Source organism: Carassius gibelio, chromosome B6, assembly GCF_023724105.1.
Source record: "Carassius gibelio isolate Cgi1373 ecotype wild population from Czech Republic chromosome B6, carGib1.2-hapl.c, whole genome shotgun sequence".
NCBI classification, from domain to species: Eukaryota; Metazoa; Chordata; class Actinopteri; order Cypriniformes; family Cyprinidae; genus Carassius; species Carassius gibelio.
The window spans coordinates 28616842-28643972 of NC_068401.1; the positions used below are offsets into that span (position 1 = coordinate 28616842).

Consider the following 27131-nt stretch of genomic DNA (forward strand, 5'->3'; position numbering starts at 1 on the left):
TTCGTCTGTATGCCCTTCCCCCATTGCTCTGCTCCCGGGAGTTCTGGCGAGAATACGCCGGGACGGGGTCCGTCTGTTGTTAGTAAGCCCATTCTGGCCGGGCCGAGTATGGTTCGCAGATCTGGTCTCACTCCTCGATGGCTCTCCATGGGAGATACTGATCAGGACAGACCTACTCTCACAGATGCAGGGCATGATAATTCACCCTCGCCCGGAGTTGTAGAAGCTGTGGGTGTGGCCCCTGAGGGGGCACAACTCATAGCATCCAGTCTCTCAACCGAGGTTGTTGAGACCATCCTCCAAGCCAGAGCTCCCTCAACGATGAAACTGTACGCCCTGAGGTTTAAACTCTTTACCTCATGGTGCCGAGACTGCCAGCTTGCCCCAGCTAACTGCCCAGTTGGTACAGTTTGGGAATTTCTACAAGCCAGGCTCTTTGCAGGGTTGACCCACTCCACGCTGAAGGTTTATGTGGCGGCCATTGCGGCCTACCATGCCCTTCTCGATGGTCAGTCTTTGGGAAGACACCCCTTAGTTACACGTTTCCTCCATGGTGCGCTGAGGCTGAGACCTCCAGCACGGTCCCGTATTCCCCCATGGGACTTGGTTGTGGTGTTAGAGGCTCTTTGCAAATCTCCATTCTATTTCTTTATATAATTTGATATTGTCCAGTTGATACCTTTCTTGTATGTCTGCATAATAACTTGTACAAGCTGATTTACCTGAACATTGTCATTTATTTCCTTCAAATAATAACCTATTAGTGTAAATATAGGTTTAAAGAAATGTCACTGTCTGCCTGTTTCAAATTATAGATCTTCTTTTTTGATTCAAGTTAATCTTTTTCAACGCCCACTTTAGTAAGGTCACAATGGAGTGCTTGATACTACAAGCATGTCTTGGGCTGAAGATAGGGACAGACCCTTCTACAGGGTACAGAGATTGTCTAAGGGTCTTTATTACGTGCTTTTGGAGAAAGCGCAATGGTCAACTTGGATCACGTGTGCCTTAATAACCAATCACATTGCACCCTTGGTCACACTGAAGTTCAGTGAGAGTTGTACAACACTCAGTCGCTGTTAACGGTTCCCATAGGAATGAATGAAAATGCCATGAGCTGAATCCCTCCTGCCACAGAAAGTCAGTGACTTTTAAAACAGAATTTTTTTCCGTGTAAACTCTAAAAATACTTAAATCCAAAAGCATTATTTATTGTAAAACTTGCTGAAGATTAGCCCATAGGCCCTTGATTCATTAAATGATGAGCTGTTTCCTATGTTTTATATGTTAAGAGATCTCTAAACTGAAGTAAATAACTTTTCTCTTCATGCAGGGTAAAAATATGTTTTGTTGCATTTTATTTTTCAATGCTATTTTGCACAATACAAAGACAAGAGACAAAACATACTAAATCAAATACATATGAACATTACATTAAAACATTAAAATTCATAAAAACTGCAACCAAGCTGTTATGTAATATATGCTCTTTAAATACATAAAAGCCTCATCTGCACACAGAGCATACTTTTTAAACTTCATTGTTTGTCAGCATTAGAAACATGTCAGTGTGACTTGTTTTGTTGTATTCTAAGGTTATAGAAAGGAAGACATGACCACACCTGCAAAGGAAGATGTTTGGTTAAGAGTGGTGACCAAGTTTAGAGATGAACATCAGAGAGTAAAATACAAACTGTGTAAACAAGTTGCCTACTATTTTTTGCAATATTTAGTTACAAATTTTATAATGAGACACAATAACAATGATTGCCTTTATTATGAACAGAGGAGTGAAATATGACTCTGTACTTTAATTCTATCAGTCAGTTCACTCTTGGACTATTTGTCAGACTGAAAGTAGCTCGCAGGCGAGTGCACACCAGACCACAAATGAACTCTTTGACATTTCAGTTGTCCATCAGCTGACAATATCTCTTAAACTGCTGCATCTATTTTATTCTTTACACTGAAACTTTTAAATTGGTCCTGATCTACAGCATCTTAAATATAACCATGCAATCGAAACTGTGTAAGAGAACTATTACAAGTGCTCACTGTTTTACTGTTTAACTCATTTCTGTTAGAAACAGTACTGATACGACTTATTGGTATGTATTTCATGTCTTTTGAAAAAGTTCCCACAGTTATATTTTCATCATTAGATCAGGTAGATTGTTTCTCTCTCTTAACAAAAATGTAAAATGAGAAACTCAAATATGAAACAATAAATAATTTGATTAATTAATAATTCAAAATAATAAGAGATAAACTTTAAATCACAGATATTTAGTGAAGGAAATTGGTGGATTGATAGTCAGGGTTGATGAACGTCTGTACAGTGGGCTGACCGTCCAAATTGCTCCGTTTCATCTCTTCGTAAACTGAGTCTGAGGGTAGATTTGGTGGTCTGTATTTCTTGTTCCTCCAACACCCCTTCACCTGAGGATAACAAAAAGAAGTGACTCATTAAAAATAATATTCATAATAATAATAATAATAATAGTATTCAGCTTCCAAAATTACTATGACAAAAAAACTGTTCCAGGGGTGCAGTAAAGGGGGTTAAATGGGGAGTGATTCTAGGGACAGCAGAAACAAGGTTTTGAGCCAGTGAGAAGATCAAAATAACATATGTGACAAGTGGGTCAGGGCCGAGAGCCATGGGAATGGAGCGTGGAGTGATTGGTAAATGAGCAACACCTGTGCCACTCACCAGTCTTGAGTCCCATGAAGGAGATCCGGAAGGATAAAGGAGGAGTTACGACAGTGAAGGACGTGAGTTGACCAGGCCTGTATTTTATTTTGTGATTTGGTTTTGTTTGTGCATGGCAGTCGTCCATGAGGGGCTGTCGCGCTGTTTTGTGTTTATTTGGTTATTAAAGTTTCATTTAAATGTTTGCCGGTTCCCGCCTCCTTCTTCCCATCCTATAAACGTGTTTACTGCGTTACAACATTTTATTTGGCAGAAAGACAGAGGAATGGGGCACTTATCAAGCTTGTTCACAAGAATCTTGTTTGTGGTGTTTGACTGCTAGCGACACATACTGAGAAATTAGTCACTGACCATCAGACATACCACTACCGCTGTTTTTGAGGTAAGATAAAAAATAAAAAAAAGAAGGAAAAAGGTTGTTATTCGATGAGTTGATGATTTTGTTTTAAGCTCTATGACTTCTGTTTGGCTATAGAATGTGAGCTGTGTATTAGTTGGCATTAGCTGTTGATTTTGTTAACTATTAAGTGGTTCAGCTATTAAAAGATTTTCTGCATGTCGGTCAGTATGAGGGGAAATTGTGAGGGTGTTATGCTTATATACTATCAACAATACACAACAAATGCATTTATTTTTCACTTCAGGTTCCAGGAAGCCAAAAATTAACTAAAGGCTCATATAATTTTCTATTATTAATGGTTCATCTATTTATTTGCACTTTTTGCTTAATGTCAAAAACAATTCATAGTTTGAGAACAAAATGCAGGGCAACTTGACTTTTGAGCACCATTTCAACAGTTTCCAGTGATCTGTAAACATGCCATAACTAATTTTACATGTAAAGCTTGAACTTATTTGGACAAACTTATTTGGGACATCCCAGGAAAATATCCCAGAGTGTAGGCATTACAAAACAATTAGACAGCAACAGATATTCAGCAACAAATCAAACCACAAAAACTAAATCAAAACCTCTGTAATACATTTTAGACAGATGCATAATGTTGTTTATAACTTTAGTTTTTTATATTTGATTTTGTGCTTTTCAACACTGGTTTTTGTGTGTATGCTTACCTTCAGAATCACAAGGATGAAAGCAGTGATGCAAAGCAGCGGCATCATGACAACACACACAATGAGAAAGATCTTCCAATGATGATGAAGATCTCCTGAGCACACTTGTTCATCATCTTTTCCGTCTGCTTCTATTTCTCCGGTTTCATTTGTATTTTTATCTACTGATTCTTCTATGATGAAATAGAAAATGAAGGCCAGAGAATTAGAGCTGTCATCTATGCTGTTTTTCATTCAATATTAATTAGAAAATGACTGTACTTCATAATCTTGGTATCTGAATAGAAATTTCCCATTAACATAGTTTACAAACTAAACACAAAACTATATTTTACATTCATATAGACAACAATAAACTCATAATGTTTGATAATAAATGTATTTACATAAAGTGTAAGACATACTTACCTATCCATAACCATGTGACTGTGCCGGCTGATATTGTGTCTTCAAAATTAAATTCACACCAGTAAAACCCAGTGTCTGTAGCGTTTAGATTAAATATGGTGACAATTAAGTTGGGAAATGTTCCAGTTTCTTTGACGTTGTCCCGACACCATTGTGATTTAGGGCTAAAAGTTCCATCTTTGTAATAGTAGAAGACTTCCTGCTTATTTTGACTTGCTCCTTCTTGTTTGTACAGGTACACCCCATCTTGAGGGGTTTTAGCAGCACACTGGATGATGATCTCATTCCCAACAGATCCAATTAAAGATGTAACTGTGTTTGAGAAAAACAACTAATGAGATCTTCAACACGTAAGACTATTTTGCATCTGAAATAATTTTTGTAGCAAAATGTACAGACAAATACAATACAATACAAAATAAATTATTAAATTATAATAAAGTATATGCAAAATATGCATATACATATTCATACCTTGCAACATTGAGTCTGCCCACGAAATACTTCTTAAACAGATACTGATGAGTAGAAAACTGTATCTCACAACACTTGCCATCTTCACTGCTCTGTGGGACTGTGACTAGTGTCTGCTGAACAACATCTTGTGAAGTGGTGGTCACATGCATAGCTTTTGAGAAACTTTTTTTTTTTTGTTGTAAAGGAAGTGGAGAACTAAGGGGTTTTACATTGCAATTGCATAATATTAGCATGAGGTTAGAATATAGATATATCATATATAATATTCTCATTGAACAAAACAGTTAATAGTTAATGATGACATTGATTTTCTGGACATTTAAATGCTTTTTACAGTCTAATCCTGAATGTTGAAACTATTTCTTTAATTATGATGAAAGTTAAGTGGATTGTTTTTTATTTAGTTTATGTCAAAATAAACAATAAATCATCTTAATAAATCTGAAAATACAGGTGTAAAAGTCAATTGTCTGGTTTTTATGTGGCAATTACACTCTAATGATGGATATTATAACTAGACCATTCTAGTTTATCTCCATATAAAAAATCAACTAGTAGAGGTTAACTGCATTCATCTCGAGTTTCTTTAAAGAGGAAGAATCTCAAAATTTGATTAACCTTTTTCTAACCACTTTCTCCTTGGCCTTATGTGATGGGATGCATATTGCGACCACAACCCCCTCAGCTGGAGAACAGGAGGAATTCACTATAGGTTTCATGGATGGTAGTGTCTGCGTGCACGTTGAGGGGAAGTGCCTATCGGCTCTAGCGTAGAGCCGTGGAGTGGGTCAATATTTGGCAGAATGTATGGAACCAGACTGCGCTGCTGTTTTGTTTCTACTGTTTAATTTGTGTTTATCACACGTGTTGTCTTAATTATATTTTTGTTTGGTATTCCGTTGTCAGTGCTGAGAGTTCACATTTAGGGACCTAGAGAGATACACCATTTAGGGACCTAGAGAGATGCACCATTTATTCTTTGTGGTGCAGTGTGGAGCACGTTTGTGTTTTCTTACTTCATGTGGTTGTAGTGGAGAGCACTAGCGTGTGAGAGTTTGTCTGTTAGGGTGATTTATTATTTTCTCCATGTAAGTGTTCTCAGCATACCAGGTTGTTCTGTATCCTGGGGTAAAAGTCCCTAGGTGGCGTAGTGGGCTACTATCACAAATTTGAGGTCTTTCACACTTATAAACTCACCCTTAGCTTTATATTCATAGATTTGATTTAATTCCAATTGTAATTTTATTTTATATATATATTATTTGCACTTTCTATTTGTTTGTGAGATATACCGTACTTTCCGTACTATAAGTCACACTTTTTTTCATAGTTTGGCTGGTCCTGCGACTTATAGTCAGATGAGACTTATTTATCAAAATTAATTTGACTTGAACCGAGAGAAATGAACCAAGAGAAAACATTACCATCTACAGCCGTCAGAGGGCGCTCTATGCTGCTCACTGCTCCTGTAGTCTACACTGAAAACATAGCGCCCTCTCGCGGCTGGAGACGGTAATGTTTTCTCTTGGTGCTTGGTTCTAAATAAATGCGACTTATAGCATGTTGGCAGGATGCTGTTGGCTAATTATGATTGTTTACGTGTGTTTCTAACTCGGTAGTAGAGGAGGTTCTTGCAATTCCACACTGTTTTACCATGCCTGGAAGTCACTGCTGCGTCATTGGGCTAAAATCTAATTACAACTAAATTCCTAAACATACACAGCTTTAGCTTAGATCAAAAGATGCTGGAAATGTTTGTGTACATTGAACATCTCTTTACAATGTCGTAATGTTTACGAAACAGTCACAGTTAATTACTTTGTCATTTTAGTCAAGAAGTGTCTGCTAAATGCAATGTAATTACAACACACTAAAAAGCATGTGAAGAAACTTATCTTGGCCAGTACAACGCTGTTTTCACCACCTGGAGGCTTGTAGATGGCAAAGTCCTGCACCACAGCAGAAAGCCTTGTAACTTTCTATTGACTTGTGGCTTTTAAACTCCTGCATTGTGTAGTAACTTACAACAAAAACAAGATACTTCACAATGTCCATATATACATATGTGCATGGAGGTAAGTGGTTCAGGTCTCTGTGCCATTCCGCTGCAGAAAGCTTCTCCAAATACCGCTGTTTTGCTCATGGTGTGTGTTTGTTCCTGTATGGTCCGTTTTCTTTCGCCTTATCTTTTTTCATTGCTTTACTTTCTTCCTTTTTTTTCCCGTATTCGTAGATCCATCTCTGTCCTGCCAAAAAAATAAATGCACAAAAATTAAAGAGCTCTGGAATGTTTAGTTGCGCCTCTGTGAAGTTCTGAAGGCGTTGCCCCTGGCAACTGATAGCGTCTCCTACTGTCATGGCCGACTGGCTCAGACCCCGCCCAAATCAAACCAAATTGTCACGTGACCCCTCACTCTCAATATCAGCACGGACTGTCCATGATACGGGGAGGAAAACTATGCCTAAAATCAACTGGGCACTTGGGTATATATATTTTTTTTAAATCCAGGAATTCTTCTCTAAAATTTTGTAATAACCTACAGTAGAGTACAATTGTCACCATAGATGTTCCCCAAAATAAAAATAATAAATAATCTTCTACAACTAAAATCCACCATCTTCCACAAGAGTGAGCTTTACATTTTAAAATTTTCCCTTTATAATTACCTTTCAAAACTGCGACCCCTGCTGACTCCTGTATGCCAACCAGATATCACTATTCCATTTATTTTTATAAAAACAAAATCAGAATTTACTGCAAGTGTCCTTTAAAACAAAAATAAAAAAGCTTTTCTCTTCAACAAATCATGAATGTCCTTACCATTGAATGAATACAACAACAACAACAATAACAGCCTTTATTTATAAAGCACATTTAACACAATAAAAATGTATCCAAAGTGCTGTACATAATACACAGCAGGTCTACACTATAAAAAAAAAAAACAATTACAAATTTCCAAAAGCTAAAGAATAAAAATGTGTTTTCAGAGTGAATGTCCAATGAAGTAGCAGACCTCACATGATAAGGGAGAGCATTCCAAAGCTTGGGCCCAGCCACAGAAAAGGCCAGATCTCAGAGCTAACAAAACCAGCACAACACAAGAGCCTGAAACTAGAGCAAGCAAGAGCTGACAGAGCTGACTCAGTGCTATCTCATGATCTAAAGCCAGATTCGAACATATTCGAAATATTTAAAAAAGTCAAATAAAACTGGAGCTGTGAGAAAACTTCTTTTTCTAAAAGCTTAGAGATATAAGGCAGTTTAGAGAACGGTCGATGGTTACTGCACATTTCTGGATCAAGTTGAGGTTTTTTCAACATATATATATATATAGGTTGCACAATTGCATGTTTAAAACTAGCTGGAATGACAAAGATCTAAAGATCTGTTTATAATAGCGGTTACCATATGACTAATGGTAGAAAAAAACATTCTTAAAAAGACGAGCCGGGATAATATCTAGCTTAGAACAGTTAGTTAGACAGACAACTCATAGGACAGGCCAGTTGCAAGTGACATGGTTCAGATGGAACAATGGAGCTTTTTATATCATATTTTTTTTTGAGAAATATATAAAGAAAATCTTATATAGCTTTTCAATAGCACAAAGCTTTTCAGATAAAATATTTGTGGTCAGGTTTAGAATAGAGTCAATTGTTTCAAACAGGACTTTTGGTCACTTATGGACTTTTGACACAGCGATGTCAGAAATTATTTGAAAAAAGAAGTTTGATTTTGCATTTTTTACTGCCGTTTGATAGTTGAAAAGATTTGATTTTAAAATGTCAAATGAAACCTATATTTTCCACTTTCACTCCGCTTTTCGACACTCTTGTCTGAAAGCGCAGGTGACATCATTTAACCACGGCTGGCCAGCAACCTTCATCTTTGTCCATAGATATAGATGATGCTTTATAAAATATCTCAGTCAAACATTCAGTATCTGTTTCGTTCAGAAAATTATTATTAAAATGTGAAGAAACGTGCAGAAATCTAATTTGCAGTATTTGAGTGAATAGCTCGAGAGAGACATGAAGGTTTAATATAAATAGAAGACGGGAGAAAGCACTCGGATTCAAACGTAATAGGATAATGGTCAGAAACACATGCATCAATGACCTCCAGATCTGAAATCAAAAAACCACGAGATAGTATCAAATCTAGTGTATGACCAAGATTATGAGTTGGACCACAAACAGTTTGTACAAAGTTCAAAGACTCTAAAATAGTTACAAATTCTTTGACCAACGTTTTAGAACTGCAGCAGAGATGAATGTTAAAATCCCCAAGAATCAATAGTCTATCAGCCCAAGTCACCGGATCAGAGAGAAAATCAGAAAATTGTTGAATAAAATCCTTATTGCATTTAGGGGGTCTGTAAATCAGAGCACATAGCATAGGAACATTTAAATCAACCTTCAGTAACTGGGCTTCAAAACTGGAAAAGGTGTCCGTAGGCAATAAAAAAAAAAAAAAAAAAAAAAAAACATTGTTGCAACTCCACCACCATGTCCAGAGGCCCGTGGAGAACTGAAAAAAGTACCCAACAATAATCAGGTAAGGTCTCCTCGATCAAAGGGCATAAAATATCCTCAAAATTAGGATAAAGTTGAAAATAATAAAATAACAAAACATTAAAACTGGAGAGCAGCGGCAGCCAAACACGCCAGCGTTCGCTCAAACCGGAAGCTGATATAAACATAAAGAATGTTTACCATTCACCCAAGAGCAATATTCACATAAATAACCTGATTGAGTGCAACAAAAACACCAAAAAGCCAAAAAGCCTATACAACATTTATAACTGGAAGTAAAATAAAACAAATATACTATCCAGCATATACACAAAGCAATATGTCTAAATTTATATTTTAACCATTGTAAAAGACAAACGTGTAATGTTACATTTTACTTTTAAGCTATTACCTCAAAAAGCTGAAACATCTGCTTCAACATCAGTCATACTTTATCCACGGATTTCTTTCCCTTCAATTATAGATTTGGCACTGACAAAAAATGCCCTTTCCCCTTGTTTGTGCGCAGCTTCAATTTGAGGCCAGTCTGTTACACGTGTCTTTGTCAATCACTCATTGTTTGACATTCTCTCATTCTTACTCTACTTGACTGTAATGCAGTAGATTCCATCTCTCAGCTTCATTCACTCTTTCATCCAACTGTGAAATTCTCTTCTGATATTCTTTGTTTACTTCCTTAAAGAGGGGGTGAAATGCTATTTAATGCATTCTGAGTTTTTTACATTTTAAAGAGTTGGATTCCCATGCTAAACATGGGCAAAGTTACAAAAATTAAGTTGTACGTTTGAAGGAGTATTTCTGTTCCAAAAATGCTCCTTCCGGTTTGTCACAAGTTTCGGAAAGTTTTTTTCGAGTATGGCTCTGTGTGACGTTAGATGGAGCGGAATTTCCTCATATGGGTCCTGAGGCACTTCTGCCGGAAGAGCGCGTGCTCCCGTATAGCAGAGCACTGAGAGCACAACAGACTTCACTGATCAGAGCTAGAGCGTCACGAAATGTCACAAAAGAAGTGTGTTTTTGGTTGCCAGGGCAAGACAACCCTGCACAGATTACCAAAAAAAAACAGCATTAAGGGACCAGTGGATGGAGTTTATTTTTACAGAGCATCAACGGAGTTGTGCAAGTGTTTGTGTTTGTTCCCTGCATTTCGAAGATGCTTGTTTTACAAACAAGGCCGAGTTTGACGCTGGATTTGCGTATCGTTTATTTCTTAAGGATGATGCAATCCCAACGAAAAAGGGTCACGATCGTGTGTTGGAACCGCACGCGGTGAGTAAAACTGCTTCAAATATCTCTGTGTTATTAACTTAGCTATCGGCGTGTAAGCACATCAAGTAAACAACATGCGATGTTGTCATCAAACTGCACTTTCCACATGTACACCTTAAAAAAAAAAAAAAAAAGCCGGTCCAGCCGGTCGTGTTTTTCCGGGAAAAATCGGTACAGACTATCTTTCTCTTATGAATATAATAAAACTAAAGACTTTTTGGAGTTATGAAGGATGCAGTACTACTCTATAGGTACTCAAGATTAACAGGATATTGAGTGAAAGCGAGCATTTCACCCCCCCTTTAAGAGTCACAATGTCCTTCTTAACATCACTCATCTATTTGAAGAGATTAACTCTGAGACATGTAGTTAATATCAGTGATACGCAGAATGCACGATACAAGGAAATGGTCGGTAACATCATCACTTTGAGGTACGATATCTATATCAGTAAGATAAATTCCATGCAATGTAATTAAATCTAGTGTATGATTAAAATGATGAGTGGGCTCGGTGACATTTTGCTTGACTTCAAAATAGTTTATTAGTGAATGGAATTAGTGAAATAAATAACCTTTTTTATGATATTCTAAATACATGACCAGCACCTGTATGTTTTTAAAGCTTTGCATGGTTTAGCGCCAGAGTATATTTCTGATTTAATCAGTTTGCATCAGTCTAACAGGTCTCTGCGTTCAAATGATCAATTACATCTGATGGTTCTTCGATCTCGTTTAAAATGCATAGGTGATCGGACCTTTTCTGTTGTTGCTCCAAGGCTTTGGAAAGACCTTCCTCTGTCTGTAAAATCTTCTCCTACACTTCCTGTGTTTCAGATTGCTCTTAAAACTAATTTGTTTTCATTAGCATTTGATTATGTTTTGTAATTTGTTCTTTTTTTGTTGTTGTTGTGGTATGTTTATAATGTTTTATGCTTGATTTTATTCTTATATTTAAAAAATAAATGTTCTTTTTACAGCACATTGGTTTCCACATAGTGGTCTTAAAAGTGCTTTATAAATAAATAAAGTTGAAGTTGAAGTTGAAGCTGATGTTCAAATATGTGATCTACTTAAATTATTTAGAGAAACAGCCAGTTTAAAATGTTATGGATAAAGTTAAACAGTATCTAAAAAAGAAAAATAAACTGATGAAAAGAGGAGAAAACTGTCTTGAACCACATATATTAACATCTTTTTAAACTACTCATGAATTCATCACGCTTTATTGTAGGCTTATTTATTGTGTTAAATTTAGTCTAACTTGTTGTAGACTTTATATTGGATAATCTGTTAATGGAATATAATTGTTCCTATTATATATTTACATGTGGCCTGTTGGAGCTATTGGTTCTAAATGTGCAGGCAGTTGTTTCTTCATAACAAATGCTATAATGATTAATAAAAAAAAAAATTAAAAGAAAAGAAAATGTTAAGTTGGATTGATTTCCCATGGCATGTTGAATTAGAATTTTTTTTTTTTTCACAGCACATGTGCAGAGACATATTAATGCAACAATAGATTTGAACAAAGTGACAGATGAACAGAGAAATGAAACTGGTGTGTACTGACCCCCAGTGGACACACACAACTGATGATGCCTTTCACTATATAGCCTTTCGGTATAACAATATATACAACTGGTGATTTTTTAACCTGACTTAAAGGGTTAGTTCACCCAAATAGCAAAATTATGTCATTAATAACTAACCCTCATGTTGTTCCAAACACGTAAGACCTCCGTTTATGTTTGGAACACAGTTTAAGATATTTTAGACTTAGTCCGAGAGCTCTCAGTCCCTCCATTGAAGCTGTGTGTACGGTCTACTGTCCATGTCCAGAAAAGGTAAGAAAAACATCATCAAAGTAGTCCATGTGACATCGTCTTCTCTTCGTGTCTGTTGGGAGAGAGTTCAAAACAAAGCAGTTTGTGATATCCGGTTCAAATACGTTTTAGAAGTAATAGCTTTAATCATGATTAGCTACATATGAGCTTAGATTTGTGTATTTAGCACAAACTAAACTGAAACTTACCTGCTAACCATTGACTCTTATTTTGTATTTTGGTGTCTTCACTGCTGCTTTGTTCACCTCATGTTTCCCTACTGCTCTGTTTTCTTTGGTTTGTTGTCATGGACACTCATTGGACCACACACACGGACATAATGATGTGAGCTGAATCCTACCCGCAGAAGAAAGTCAGTGACTTCTCTTATAAAACAGCATTTTTTTTCGGTGTAAACTCTACAAATAGTTCAATCCAAAAGTTTTTTTTTTTTTTTTGTGTGTGTGTAAAACAAGTTGAAGATTATCCAATAGGCTGTCGATTTACTCTAAAATAAAAATACAAAAAGGGCACTCACCGCTTACCTAGTGGGTCTAACACCTGTTAGCAGCGGGCAATATGTAACCTAGATCGTATGATACACTAAACTGTTCCCCATCTCCCCCCCAGAAAAGAGAAGAACAGTTATCAGCCCAACTCAGACACAAGTCAGTACAGCGAACAAGCATCGGGTTTGTCCAACACCTGAACACGCCACTCAGCGCAGCACGCCCAGAGACAACAAACAAAAATATCTGATGCAAAGCTTTTATGTTTTTACTTCATGGTCATTTGGAATTTACTCCATAACATTTGCCAAGTTAGAGTTATAACTAGTATCGCTCTTTGCAGACCAACAATTATTTTCGTAATTTAGAATTAGCTGCGTATTATAAAATGGAGCTAACTTATAATCAAAAAAGGTCAAAAGACGAAATTAAATTAATAATTGAGACTGCGCTGTGTGATCTTAAAATCTTGTGAAGAAAATTTAGGGTGCTTGATTCAGCTGCATTGCCTGCTTTAAGCACTCTTGGTGCGACTGTTCTTTCGCCGTCTGCCAGAGCTGAGTTGACTGCTTTTAGCACACCTATTCCGACTACCCTTACATTGCCTGATTTAAGCACTCTTTCATTTGAGCAACAGAAAGAGTTGTTGATGATACAACGTGACACTGAGTGTGAGAAGTGCCACTTGGAATGTTGCAAGGTACGTTTGGAGATAGAGTTGGAGGAAAGCCGGCAACAATTAGAGCACCAGTGTTTACAGATTGAAGGGCGTCGACTAGATTTTACATTTTGATATTGGTTCGACGAAACTGAGTGTGGCACATAATTTGCGTTTGGTACCACCATTTAATGAGTCTGAGGTGGAGATTTTTTTCTCCTGTTTGAGCGAGTCGCAGTAGCGTATAAATGGAGTAATGTTGAACGCGCTATGTTGCTTCAGTGTGTTTTAACAGGTAAAGCCCAACAAACCTATTCTACGCTATCTGATGCTGACAGCCAGAATTATGAAGCCATTAAGGCAGCGGTGTTAAAAATAAATGAGTGTGTGCCAGAGAGTTATCGACAGCAGTTCTGTACGTTACAGCGAAAGTTGATTGAAACAAATGTTGAGTTCGTCAGAGGATTAACTAAGCTGAGGGAGTTAATTTTATTAGAACAATACAGAAATACACTTCCTGAGATTGTAGCTAATGATGTTACGGAGCGGCGGGTTAAAGCTGCACTGCTGGTGGATGATTGGGAACTTATTCATAAACCCTGTGTTGAAAAGATCCAACTCAATGGCTGATGCGTTGGTGCCTGTTTCTTCAGCCCTTGTCACGGCTGTACTTTGTATTATCTTCTCTGCCGTATTTGGTGTGTGTTTGTGCTCCCCCTACAGGTGTGCTGCAGAGCTGTGAGGTAATCAGGTGTATTTGGTGCACCGGTGCACAGGTGTGCCTATTGATAAGAGCTTCCAGTTGGGTGTCCTTCAGGGGCGTTCCTTTCAGTCACATCGATCCCTGGCCAGGACCGTGATGTCGATCGTCGTTGTGGCGTATTGCGAGAGTTTGAGAGATAGTCTTTGTTATGGAGAATGTGAATCGTGTTATCTGCACGATGGAATTGGATACTTTGGATTTAAGTGCGTGTTGAAGGCGACCCGTGGTTCACTAGTCCTCGGCTCTGGATTATAAATGACGTGCAATGAGAGCGCTGAGGACGCGTGAGAGAAGCGGCTTGAGAGGGGAGAGGGAATTCTGTTTCTTTGTCCACCACACAAACAATGATTGTGATCTCGGCCCGCGGATCCCACTGACGGAGAGGGTAGAGACCGGGAACAGCTCAGAATCATCCCCAGATAAACCTGGGAGTATACACTAGTAATATTTCCTGGAACAAGCTCTGTGTGGACAAAAGCCATAACTAATGCTGTAATGGGTGTGTAGTAGTGATGATGCATTTATCGGGCAACATTTTTACCAGGCTTTTTGAAGGCAGATCAGTGTTTGCGACGAAAAAAATATGTGCAAACTGTAGTGAAGCAGAGATCAGTTAGTTACTCACTTTCTGCGCTAAGACTGAGATTGTTCGACCAGCTTCAGTGAAAATTAACATGCCTAGCATTTTCGACTCGTACATTACATGTCACATCCTGATGTCACCTTACGGGTTGTGTGTGAACGCACGCACATATTCCGGGTAATCACTGGCAGTGTGAAAGGGGAAAAATCTAGCGACCCGGAAACAATTTCCGGCACACATTACCTGTGTATTTTCCAGAATCGCTGTGTGAAAGGGGCTTTACTATCAGGAGATGAGAGGGTCTGTATTACTTGCTATTGGAGAAAGTGCAATGGTCAACTTGGATCATATGTAACCAATCACATTACAGCCTTGACGTCATTGAAGTTCAGTCCGTTGTTCAGTCAGAGTTGTACGACACCAGAGACAATTTATAATAGACATGCCACTTCCTCAATCCTCAATCCTCAATCCTCAATACAACCCGTAACGGCAAAGACGGCGGTTGTATGCACATTTCCCACCCCTCCCGCTGGAAAGCCAATCATCTGCAGAAGAACAGTCAAGCCGGGAAACATTTAAGCCTATCGTCTGGTTCCACTGACGCATGCACACAGTTGAGGTTTTGCGACAGTTGAGATGATTTGGTGACTGCAAGTTGTGGTGTGTGCAAGATCAGATGGAATCCACATAGAAGAGGGTGATAACAACGCGAAGGCCCCAGACTATCAGTTAAAGCATTTTATATTGACCAAAATATGTTACCTACATTCTAAGTAAAAGACACCAGCATTCAGGATATAGACGTAAATGAAGTTGGTGTCGTTAAACTTTAGGCATCCATAGTAAAAGTATAACCTGTGGGGAAAAAGGCGTTTTAAACCTTATTTTGGGGCAAAGTCATAAAATATTTCAGCGATTTTTTTTAATCATATTTTACTGCTGTTTCTATACATGCAGTTTTTATGTCCCGGTGACCAGTGAAAGTGCAGTTCTGACTCTCTGCCCATTCATTTAGATAGGAGCCTGGGCCCGTATCCCTACAGATTCTGAGAATCCTCTCAGAGAGCTCCTAACTTAACCTAAAAATTCCTTGCCAGGTTTTTTAGCTTAGAAGTGATTCCAGAAAATTTTCAGTGAACTCTGAGCAAGGAATGGATGGAAAATCCTATCTTAGTGAGGAGGTGTGGTTGACCCCGTTGCTAGGTATGAGTCATCATTTCAAAAGCCGTGATTGGTTGATCCTACAAGTTTGATGAAAATGAACTTTTGGTGATAATGAGCAAAGGATGTACCCTCAAATCAATAAACATAATTATACACTCTAATCTTATGCAGACTGTAATTGTAAATAATATTTCACATTCAAGAAAATATCTGGAAAATGAATAGTAAGCTGTAGGGTTTATTGCCTAACATTAGAATCTAAAATATGTTAAAACGTAAGCTCATTACACCCTGTTCAAATAATGATTCGTGTCTTATTTGATCATATTAATATCCTAGCTGGCATATTTTGTACTTTCACTCCCATATTGACCCCATTGAAAACAAGATGGCCTATCTCAAGGGGCTGTCCTTAATGAAGTAGAAATTACAACGTTACAACTCAGTGTGGTCTTAACGAGGGTAACACGGCTCAGCTTTTATCAATGTCTGTGATTGCTGGCTGGTCTATTTATGAAGGCTTGTTAACAAATATCCTACAAACACAGAAAATGAAGAAAAAAAAAGGAAATTGCAAGCCGAACTGGACTGAGGAGCAAGGTTTGTTGCTGGCCCAGTTGGTGAAGTAATTGCATCTCTAAGGAGATCCACCACAAACATGATTCCTGTACAAATCCAATCTGTAGCGTCTCAATAATTCCCTGTCATCCAGTGTTTGCAGGACATCTCTCCTGCCTCCTCTGTTGGCCATTTTGTACAGCTGCTTAGGGGAACTCCTAAGCCAGTAAAAGTCCTCTTCCCTGCTCTTAGCAGATCTCGCCTTAGGAGCTCTTTTAAGCACTAGGAATCTTGAGGAATAGCTTTTATATTATCTGAGATTTTCGTGTCACTTTTAGGGGCAATTCTAAGAAAACGTCATGACTCTGAGAATTTTCTTAGAATTTGGCCACTAGGAGCCACTTTTTGCACAAAAATTCTTTAGGGATACGGGCCCTGGTCTTGTTAGTCTGAAATACCTGCCTGGAGGCGTTGCCAGGATGGTGGCCGAGTGGCACGACTTGCCTAAAAGGACTTTGATGACACTCAGTCACTGTTCACGGTTCCCATAGAAATGAATGAGGGACTTCCGGCTCAAGCCATGTGGTGGTAAGACGCACGTTGTCTGAGCTCCGCACCCTTTCGATTTAGCTTATTCATTAAATACCCTTCACCATCGCATAATACTTTATTTTGTAACGGTTACTTTGCTTCAAAACGGAATTCGTGAAGCAAAATGAGTAAAGCAGGAAAATCAGGTAGTAAAGCTGAAAAGCAGCAGAGTGCTAAATTATGTAGCAGTATGGAGGAAGACCACGTAGCACCTCTAACGACGGAAACGCTTGTCCTAGAACTTGAAAAACTGAGGAGGAACATGACCGGCGAACTCACAGCTTTACTAAATAGCTCCCTGGAACCTATCCGTTCGTCGGTCGAATCGTTCCAGCTAAGCCTGGCTGAACAAACTTCTACTATCAGAGAGATGGAGACTAGCTTATCCGACCACAGTGACAGATTAACGCAGCTAGAACTGGACGTGAGCGGGCTCCAGTCTGACCTGAGATCGGTGGTGAAAGAGAATACAGAGCTCAAAGCGAAAGTGGAGGACTTGGAGTCCCGCTCAAAACGCCAAAATGTCCGGGTGCTGGGACTCCCGGAGAACGTGGAGGGAAAGGATGCTAGAGCTTATATGGCCGGGCTGTTCGCTGACCTGCTGGGGGACCTACTTTCTGGGCCACCTGAGCTAGACCGCGCACACCGCAGCCTACAGCCGAAACCCCGACCGGATGATCCTCCGCGCCCGATTATTGTCAGGTTTCATCGCTATATGGAGAAGGAGGCTGTTCTAAGGTGGGCAAAGTCACATAAGGACTCTTCTTATAACGGCCATAAAATCAAAATCTTTGAGGATTTTAGCGCGGCGGTTGCGAGAAGGCGAGCAGCATTCAACCCAGTTAAGGGGCTTCTCTACCAACGGGGAGTGAAGTTCGGCTTGCTGTATCCGGCGCGCCTCCGAGTCACCCACAACAACAGGGAGCACGTCTTCAACTCTCCCGAGGCCGCGGAGTCTTTCTACCGACAGTACTTTCCAGCCAAGGAGACTTCAGCAACAGATTGAAAAAGGAAGGGAAAAGAAAGGAATATATATATATTCAGGTGTTGCTATTCTGGTTAGTATTCTGGTTAGTTCTGTCGGTCTTCAGTTGGTCTGCTGTGAAAGCTATGTTCATTTTGTTTCGTTATGACAGTAGCAGTAGCCCTTTCCGTTTCTGGTTTCAGGATTAAGACTGTTTTAGGCTTGGGACTAAGCAATGCCACTTTACAATTTACAGCCTATTCGCAATACTGCTCCAATTGTATAGGTATCTGTGCACTGTTATGTCACTGGGGTTAGCCACTTTGAAGCTCGCGGTTGCGATACTGCTTCCAGGCTGCTTTTTCTCTTCCTTTCGGTTAACTGTAATATTCAGGGTATGCAAAAATACAATGTTAGGAGCATATGACACTTCATGCTTATCCGGTTGTATGTACACTCGTTGGTATAACTCAAGGGTGGGAGGGGGGAGGATACGACTTGTATTGTCGTTTTTTTTTTTTTTTTTTTTTTTTTTTTTTTTTTTTTGTCGGCTTTTGTTTTCCTCGCTCTTTCTTCTTTCTATACCTTCGGTTCCCAAACTACTATTTTTACACTCAGTCTTGTCTACCTTACATATTATAAATGACAAGTGCTTCTGTAATGCCAGGGGGTATAGCCAGACATAAAATCAACTTTATTACTTGGAATGTGCGGGGTTTGGGGGGGCAGATTAAGCGTTCCAGGGTTTTCTCACACTTAAAGTATCTTTCCGCTGACATTGTTTTCTTGCAGGAGACTCACCTACGTACAATTGACCATTCTAGGCTTTGTAAACCATGGGTTGGTCAGATGTTCCACTCCAACTTCAATAGTAAATCCAGGGGCACAGCCATTTTAATACATAAACGAATTAAGTTTGTCCCCGATCATATACATTCTGATCCTGGTGGTCGTTACATTATAGTTTCTGGTACTCTTCATCAAACGCCGGTTGTGCTAGTCAGTGTGTATGCACCTAACTGGGATAGCCCAAATTTTATGTCCACGTTATTTTCCCATCTACCAAATTTAAATTCTCATCATCTTATACTGGGAGGAGATTTCAACTGCGTTGTTGATCCAAACCTCGATCGTTCACAGCCCAGATCGACCATGCCAACAGCTATGTCTAAGACATTATTGACACTTATGGATCGGGTGGGGTGTGTTGATCCTTGGCGTTTCTTTCACCCTAAAACTAAAGACTTTTCTTATTTCTCTACTGTCCACCAAGTTTACTCCCGCTTAGATTTTTTCTTTATTGATAAGGCCCTTTTACCTTTCGTCGGATCTACAGATTACACTGCCATAGTAATCTCTGATCATGCTCCTCACAGAATTGGGTTTTGTCTTCCCTCGGGTTCGCATAGGCATCAAGGAGGATGGAAGTTGAACACAAGTCTGTTGGCCAATGCAGAGTTCTGCGACTATGTATCTTCAGACATAAATTTCTTTTTAGAGACCAACAGGTCTGAATACGTCTCCCCATCGCTATTATGGGAAACTTTAAAAGCTTTTATACGTGGGCGTATTATCTCTTTTAGTGCGCACTTGTCTAAATCCAGAAGATTAAGGCAGCAACAACTTATAGACTCTATCTTAGCCATTGATAGGCAACATGCCTCTTCTCTAAATCCTGCTCTGGTAACTAAACGTCTGCAGTTACAAACCGAATTTGACCTCCTGACAACAAATAAAGCAGAACACCTATTACAACGGACAAGAGCAACTTACTATGAGCATGGGGACAGAGCCAGCCGTCTTCTAGCCTCACAGTTGAGACATCAGCATGCCTCTCACTTTATTTCCCAAATATATGACTCTGCCCAGATACTGACTACAGACCCAACAAACATAAACTTGGAGTTCTCTTCGTTTTATTCTAACCTTTATAAATCAGAACCTCCCCCTGATACCTCTGTCATGGAAATTTTTCTTAATAATTTAGATATACCATCGGTAAGTAAGGAAGCAGCAGAAAATTTGGATAAACCACTCAGTCTACAAGAAATCACTTCTGGCATTTCTCTGATGCAGAATAACAAAAGCCCCGGCCCAGATGGTTTCTCCGCTGAGTTTTTTAAGAAGTTTTCTGCACAGCTTGCTCCTTTATTATTAGATGTTTTTAATGATTCATTAGAGCAGGGAGTTCTGCCACCGACACTGAACGAGGCGCTGATATCCCTCATACTAAAAAAAGATAAGGACCCAAACCTATGTAGTAGCTACAGACCAATTAGCTTGCTTAACAATGACGTCAAGTTACTGGCAAAGATACTGGCATGCCGACTTGAGGCCTGCCTCCCTGATATTATATCAGAGGATCAAACAGGCTTCATTTTGGGCCGCCAACTGTCATTTAGTGTACGTAAACTTCTAAATGTAATTCTGACTCCCTCTGCCTCTCCAAATCCTGAGATGGTTATTTCGCTCGACGCGGAGAAGGCATTTGACCGGGTGGAATGGAACTACTTGTTCACAATCCTCCAAAAATTTGGATTCGGCCCTAAATTTGTCTCATGGATTCGTCTTCTCTATTCTGCTCCAGTGGCAAGAGTTAAAACAAATTCCGAAACCTCGCCTCCTTTTCCTCTCTCACGTGGCACACGCCAAGGATGCCCCCTTTCGCCATTGCTTTTTGCACTCGCTATAGAGCCTCTGTCTATAGCCCTGAGAGGATCCACATTATTTTCAGGCATAATTAGAGGAGGTGTCGAACACAGAGTAGCTCTATATGCTGATGATCTACTATTATATGTTCAAGACCCAGTAAGTTGTGTTGACGGAATAGTAAATCTGCTAGAGGCCTTCGGAGTATTTTCTGGTTATAAACTGAACATCGCAAAGAGTGTATGTTTCCCCATTAACCAGTTAGCGAAATTGATTCCTCCTGACGCGCTACCCTTCCATTTATCTCTTAGTGGCTTTAAATACTTGGGTGTAAACATCTCACACTCCTTTAGCTCACTTTATAAGAATAACTTTGTGGAATTGACTGAGAAGATTACATCAGACCTTCAGAGATGGAGGATACTACCTCTTTCACTAGTGGGTCGCATCGAAACAATTAAAATGAACATATTACCCCGGTTTCTATTTCTCTTCCAGACTCTCCCGATCTTTCTCCCTAAATCTTTTTTTAAATCACTCGATGCCACTGTACTTTCATACATATGGGCGGGCAAGTCCCCCAGAATTCAATTATCAATCCTCCAAAGGCCCAAACGTGATGGAGGTTTTGCTCTCCCTAATATTCAGTTGTATTATTGGGCTGCTAATGTCCAGAAGCTTAAAACTTGGTATCATTCCCCTGACACTAATTGGTGTATTATAGAAGCCAGCTCTTGCACTTCATCTCTACCTGCACTGCTTTTTGCTTCACTTACAACGCGGCCTTCTCTGTATACTAATAACCCGGTTGTACTTTCTTCGCTAAAAATCTGGAAACAGTTCAGGCAACATTTTGGATTAAAATCTCCTTCTGTCCTTTCCCCTATTTGCAATAACCACCTCTTTTTACCTTCTTTGCTAGACCCAACTTTTAAATTATGGAAAAAGAAGGGTCTGGTCTCTTTTTGTGATCTCTTCCTAGACAAAATATTTGGTAGTTGGGAAAACCTTGTTACTAAATTTAGCTTATCTAATCATGGTCGATTCAGATATTTCCAACTTCGTAGTTTTGTTAAAATTAATTTTACATCCTTTCCTAACCTACCCGAGGAGACTCTTTTAGATAATATAATGTCTCCATCAGCATCACAAAACAATATTGGACCAACTTACAATCTTTTACTCTCCTCGCAAATATCTTCCCTTGTTTGGCTAAAGGATACATGGGAAAAAGAGCTTGGACTGGCACTAGACGAGGACTGGTGGAGAGAGTCGCTGCTTAGGATCAATTCCACTTGCACTTGTGCTCGTTTGAGCCTTATTCAGTTTAAGGTGGTACATAGGATCCACTACACTAAGGCTAGGCTAAAGAGATTATTCCCTGACACGGATGATTCTTGTATTAGATGTTCCCTTTCCCCTGCAGATCATACACATACGTTTTTCTCCTGCCCTAGGCTCGACTCCTTCTGGTCGTCTTTCTTCAACTCCCTTTCTGTTATTCTGGGTATCCCCCTAACCCCATGCCCTCTAATTGCAATTTTTGGTGTGTCCCCTGAGAACAGGTTTAATAAATATCAAGCTGACCTTGTTGCGTTTTCTGCCCTCATAGCCAAACGACGTATATTGCTACATTGGAAGAGTCCTAATCCCCCTGGCTCAACCTCTTGGTTAAAAGATTTAATGTCTTTTCTTCATTTAGAAAAAATCAAACATACAGTTAGAGGATCTGTGAAACGATTTCATAATACATGGGACCCATTTCTCTCTTATGTTAACTCCCTAACTTCGCTAGACTCTTAAATTTGATCGAATACCTTTTCCTTTTCTGTTTTTTGTTTTTGAGTGTTTTTTTTTTTTTTTTTATTATTGCTTTTTATCTTTATTATTATTATTATTATTATTTTTTTTTTTTATTTTTTTTTTTTTGTATTTATTTATTTATTTTTTTCATCTATGTTCTTTTACATAAAAGATTTACCTCCAGGGAAAAGAAAATGGAAAAATGCCAGACTTCTTATTTACAGTTGACCTGTTTACCGTCTGTAACATGTTTGGAAGTTTGCACAATAAACATATTTATAAAAAAAAAAAAAGAAATGAATGAGAATGCCATGAGCTGAATCCCTCCTGCTGCATAAAGTAAAAGCATTTTTTTTTCAGAGTAATCTCTAAAAATACTTCAATCCAAAACTATTTTGTTAGTGTAAAACATCCTAAAGATTAGCCCATATGCTGTCAATTCATTAAATGATGAGCGGTTTCCTATGTTTTATATGTTAGGAGATATCTAAACTAAAGTAAATAACTTTTCTCTTCATGTAAAAATACTCAGTTTTGTACAGTTTGATTCACAACAGTTAGTTCTTTGTAATGTCATTCTGAGAATTTCTTAAAATAATTTGTTGTTAATATAATGTGTATTACTGTGAAACACTAGTTTATAAGAAATCCACCTAAAGTAGCTTAACATAATTTTGACAATAATTTAATTAAATGTTTTGTTGCATTTTATTTTTCAATGTTATTTTGCACAATACAAAGAAAAGAGACAAACATTACATTAAAACATTAAAATACATAAAAAATGCAACCAACCTGGATGGTAAGTAAAACAGATTGCATGTCATGTTATATATACATAAAAGCCTCATCTGCATGCACAGCATACTTTTTAAACTTCATCATTGTTAGTCAGCGCTAGAAATGTCAGTGTGGCTTGTTTTGATGCATTTTAAGATAATAGAAAGGAACACATGACCACACCTGCAAAGGAAGTTGTTTTGTTAAGAGTGGTGAAGTTTAGAAATGAACATCAGAGAATCAAATACAAACTGTGTAAACAAGTAGCCTACTATTTTTGCTGTTAAAAATGTGCAATGAAGCAAGATAACTTTGATTGCCTTTATTATAAACGGGAAATATGATTTTGTACTTTAATTCTATCAGTCAGTTCACTCTTGGACTATTTGTCAGACTGAAAGTAGCTTGCAGGCGAGTGCACACCAGACCACAAATGAACTCTGACATTTCTGTTGTCTATCAGCTGATAATATCTCTTAAACTGCTGCATCTTTTTTTATTCTTTACACTTAGTCTATTAAATTGGTCCAGATCTACAGCATCTTAATTAAATATAACTGTAACCAAACATATGGAGCTGCAATCGTAACTGTGTATGAAGACATTTCGCTATTTTACTGCCTCTAGTGTTTATTTCTGTTAGAAACTGCACTGATATGCATCTCTTGGTACGTCTTTTGAAAAGTTCCCACAGTTTTTTGTCATTAGATCAGGTAGATTATGTTTCTTTGTCTTTGAACTGAAAGAAGGATAAGATAAAAAAAATAGAATGAGGAACTCAAATATGAAGCAATAAATAATCTGAAAGCTTTGCCAATCCAAATAAAGATATAAACTTTATATCACAGATGTTTAGTGGAGTAACATGATGGATTGATAGTCAGGGTTGATTAATGTCCGTACAGTGGGCTGACCGTCCAAATTGCTGCGTTTCATCTCTTCGTAAACTGAGTCTGAGGGTGGATTTGATGGTCTTTGTTTTTTGTTCCTCCAACACCCCTTCACCTGAGGATGGCAAAAAGAAATGTCTTTTTATTTGGAAGAGAGACACAGATAAACGGGCATTGTCAAGCTTGTTCACAAGAATCTTGTTTGTGGTGTATGACTGCTAGCCTCACATACTGAGAAATCTGTCAATGACTATCGGACATACTGCAACCGCTGTTTTTGAGGTTAGATTAAAAAAAGAAGAAAATAAAATGGGTTGGTGAATTTTTTTTAGCTCTATGACCTCTGTTTCTCAAATGAAAAGCTATATAAATATTTTGGCTATCAAATGTGAGCTGTACATTAGTTGGCATTAGCTGTTGATTTTGTTAACTATTAAGTGGTTCAGCTATTAAAAGACTTTTTGCATGTCGGTCAGTGTGAGGGGAAATTGAGTGTGATACTTTCAACAAGACACAAAAAATGCATTTATTTTACACTTCAGGATTCAAGAAGCCCAAATTAACTGAAGGCTCATATAATTTTCTATTATTAGTGGTTCATCTATTGATTTGCACTTTTTGATTGATATCAAAAACATTTAATAGTTTGAGAACAAACTACAAGGGCCACTTGATTTTGAGCACCATTTCAAAAGTATCCAATGATCTGTAAACATGCCATAACTTATTTTACATGTAAAGCTTTAACTTATTTGGACAAACACAAGTGTTTGGGACATCCCAGAAAAACATCAAAGAGTGTCGGAATTGCAAAACAATTAGACACCAACAGATTTTCAGCAGTTGACTATCATTCCACAGAAACTATCAAAAGCGGCTACCATTTTCACAGTGCATGTTTACACATAACAACAAACCTGTAATACATTTCAGATAGATGCATAATGTTTGTGTGCTTACCTTCAGAATCACAAAGATGAAACCAGTGATGCACAGCAGTATCATGACAGCACACACAATGAGAAAGATCTTCCCAAGAAGAAGAAGATCTCCTGAGCACACTTTTTCATCATCTTCTCTGTCTGCTTCTCTTGTACTGTTTGTATTTTTATCTACTGATTCTTCTATGATGGAATACAAAACGAAGTCCCGAGAATTAGAGCTATCATCTATGCTGTTTTTCATACAATATTAATTAGAAAATGACTGTACATCTCAATCTCTGCACCTGAATAGAAGTTTCCCATTAACATAGTTTACATACATAATACACAACTACATGTTTTAAATTCATATAGACAACAATAAACTCCTCATGTTTTATAACAAATGTATGTACATGAAGTGTAAGACACACTTACCTATCCATAACCATGTGACTGTGCTGACTGATATTTCATCTTCCAAATTAAATTCACACCAGTAAAACCCAATGTCTGTAGCTTTTAGATTCAATATGTTGACATTAAGGTTGGGAAACATTCCAGTTACTTTGAAGTTGTCCCCACACCATTGTGATTTAGGGCTAAAAGTTCCATCTTTGTAATAGTAGAAGACTTCCTGCTTATTTTGACTTGCTCCTGCTTGTTTGTACAGGTACACTCCATCTTGAGGGGTTTTAGCAGCGCACTGGATGATGATCTCATTCCCAACAGATCCAATTAAAGATGAAACTGTGTTTGAGAAAAAACAACTAATGAGATCTTCAACACTTAAATACACTGATGAATTTTCAGGCTATTGTGCATCTGAAATAATTTTTGAAGCAAAATGTACAGGCATGTGAAATATATATATATATATATATATATATATATATATATATTTATAGCTTTTCATTTACATGAGTGTGCTTAATTGTCTTTTATTAGCTAAAGCGACATTTCTGTTTAACATTTTCTGCTGCAGGATGTACCCTCAATGAAAGTAACATTTTTAAAAGTTGAAATGAAAAGCAAAATATGCATATACTATACATATTCATACCTTGCAACATTGAGTCTGCCCACGAAGTGCTTCTTAAACAGATACTGATCAGTAGAAAACTGTATCTCACAACCCTTGCCATCTTCACAGCTCTGTGGGACTGTGACTACTGTCTGCTGAACAACATATTGTGGAAGTAGTGGTCACATGCATTGCTTTTGAGAACCATTTTTTTGTTTGTTTGTTTTTTAGTCAAGGAAGTTGCAAACTCTGGGGTCTTTGTATTGTAATTGCATCATGTTAACTTGAGCTTAGACTATAGATAATATAAAATATTCTTGGTAACACTGTCTATGAATGTAGTTATAATACATTATAAGGGTATACTTAATGCATTATAATGAATGCATAATGCATTATTAATATATATATATATATATATATATATATATATATATATATATATATATATATATATATATATATATATATATATATATATATATACAGAGCTGTGAAGAAGACAATGGCAAAATACAATGGCAGGGAAAATGCTTGGTAGAGTCTGCAACAGCAAAACAATACTTTGTGAAGTATTAACACACTGACTTACACAGTTGTTGCTCCATTGTTCAATGCCTTAATCAGTACATCAGTTAAAAGTCTGTGAAGTTGCTCAGTGGGTGTGAAAAAAAAAAATAACATTGAAATAACAAATGTTACCTCTTCCCAACAGGTAAAACCACTAACAATCAAGAATGCATGATTATATGTTGTCATGGCTTTGCAAACAAAAAATGTCGTTATAATGGAAGTCAATGGGGCAAAAACAGCCACCAACAACAAATGAGGGAGAAAAAAATAAAATCTAATGCTGCACAAAAACTAACAATGCATCAAAGCCAATCTTGTTACTAATCTTTGACATGCCCAAGACTGTTATAAAAGCTAAGAAAAAAAAAAAAAAAAAAAATTAAATTGAAAA

The 27131-nt window shown here is 37.9% G+C and overlaps 2 protein-coding genes across 5 annotated transcripts in view; both read right to left on the reverse strand.

Moving 5' to 3' along the window:
- Positions 1 to 27131, reverse strand: part of LOC127960214 (E3 ubiquitin-protein ligase TRIM39) — a 290581-nt gene that overhangs the window by 200208 nt on the left and 63242 nt on the right. The window lies entirely within an intron of this gene.
- Positions 1369 to 26323, reverse strand: LOC127960220 (uncharacterized). Its single transcript, XM_052559838.1, has 4 exons — positions 26207 to 26323; positions 4196 to 4507; positions 3788 to 3960; positions 1369 to 2439 (listed from the first exon to the last, which is right to left on the reverse strand). The coding sequence occupies exons 1-4, from the start codon at positions 26286 to 26288 to the stop codon at positions 2287 to 2289; spliced, it is 720 nt and encodes a 239-aa protein (XP_052415798.1). The 5' UTR covers positions 26289 to 26323; the 3' UTR covers positions 1369 to 2286.

What these genes read in the sequence shown, in the direction of transcription:
- LOC127960220 (XM_052559838.1), bottom strand. Translation starts at nt 26,288, where the DNA reads ATGGCAAGGGTTGTGAGATACAGTTTTCTACTGATCAGTATCTGTTTA. An exon ending in GGCAGACTCAATGTTGCAAG is followed by an intron (nt 4,508 to 26,206) that starts GTATGAATATGT and finishes TCTCAAACACAG; the next exon opens with TTACATCTTTAATTGGATCT. An exon ending in AGTCACATGGTTATGGATAG is followed by an intron (nt 3,961 to 4,195) that starts GTAAGTATGTCT and finishes ATTTCATCATAG; the next exon opens with AAGAATCAGTAGATAAAAAT.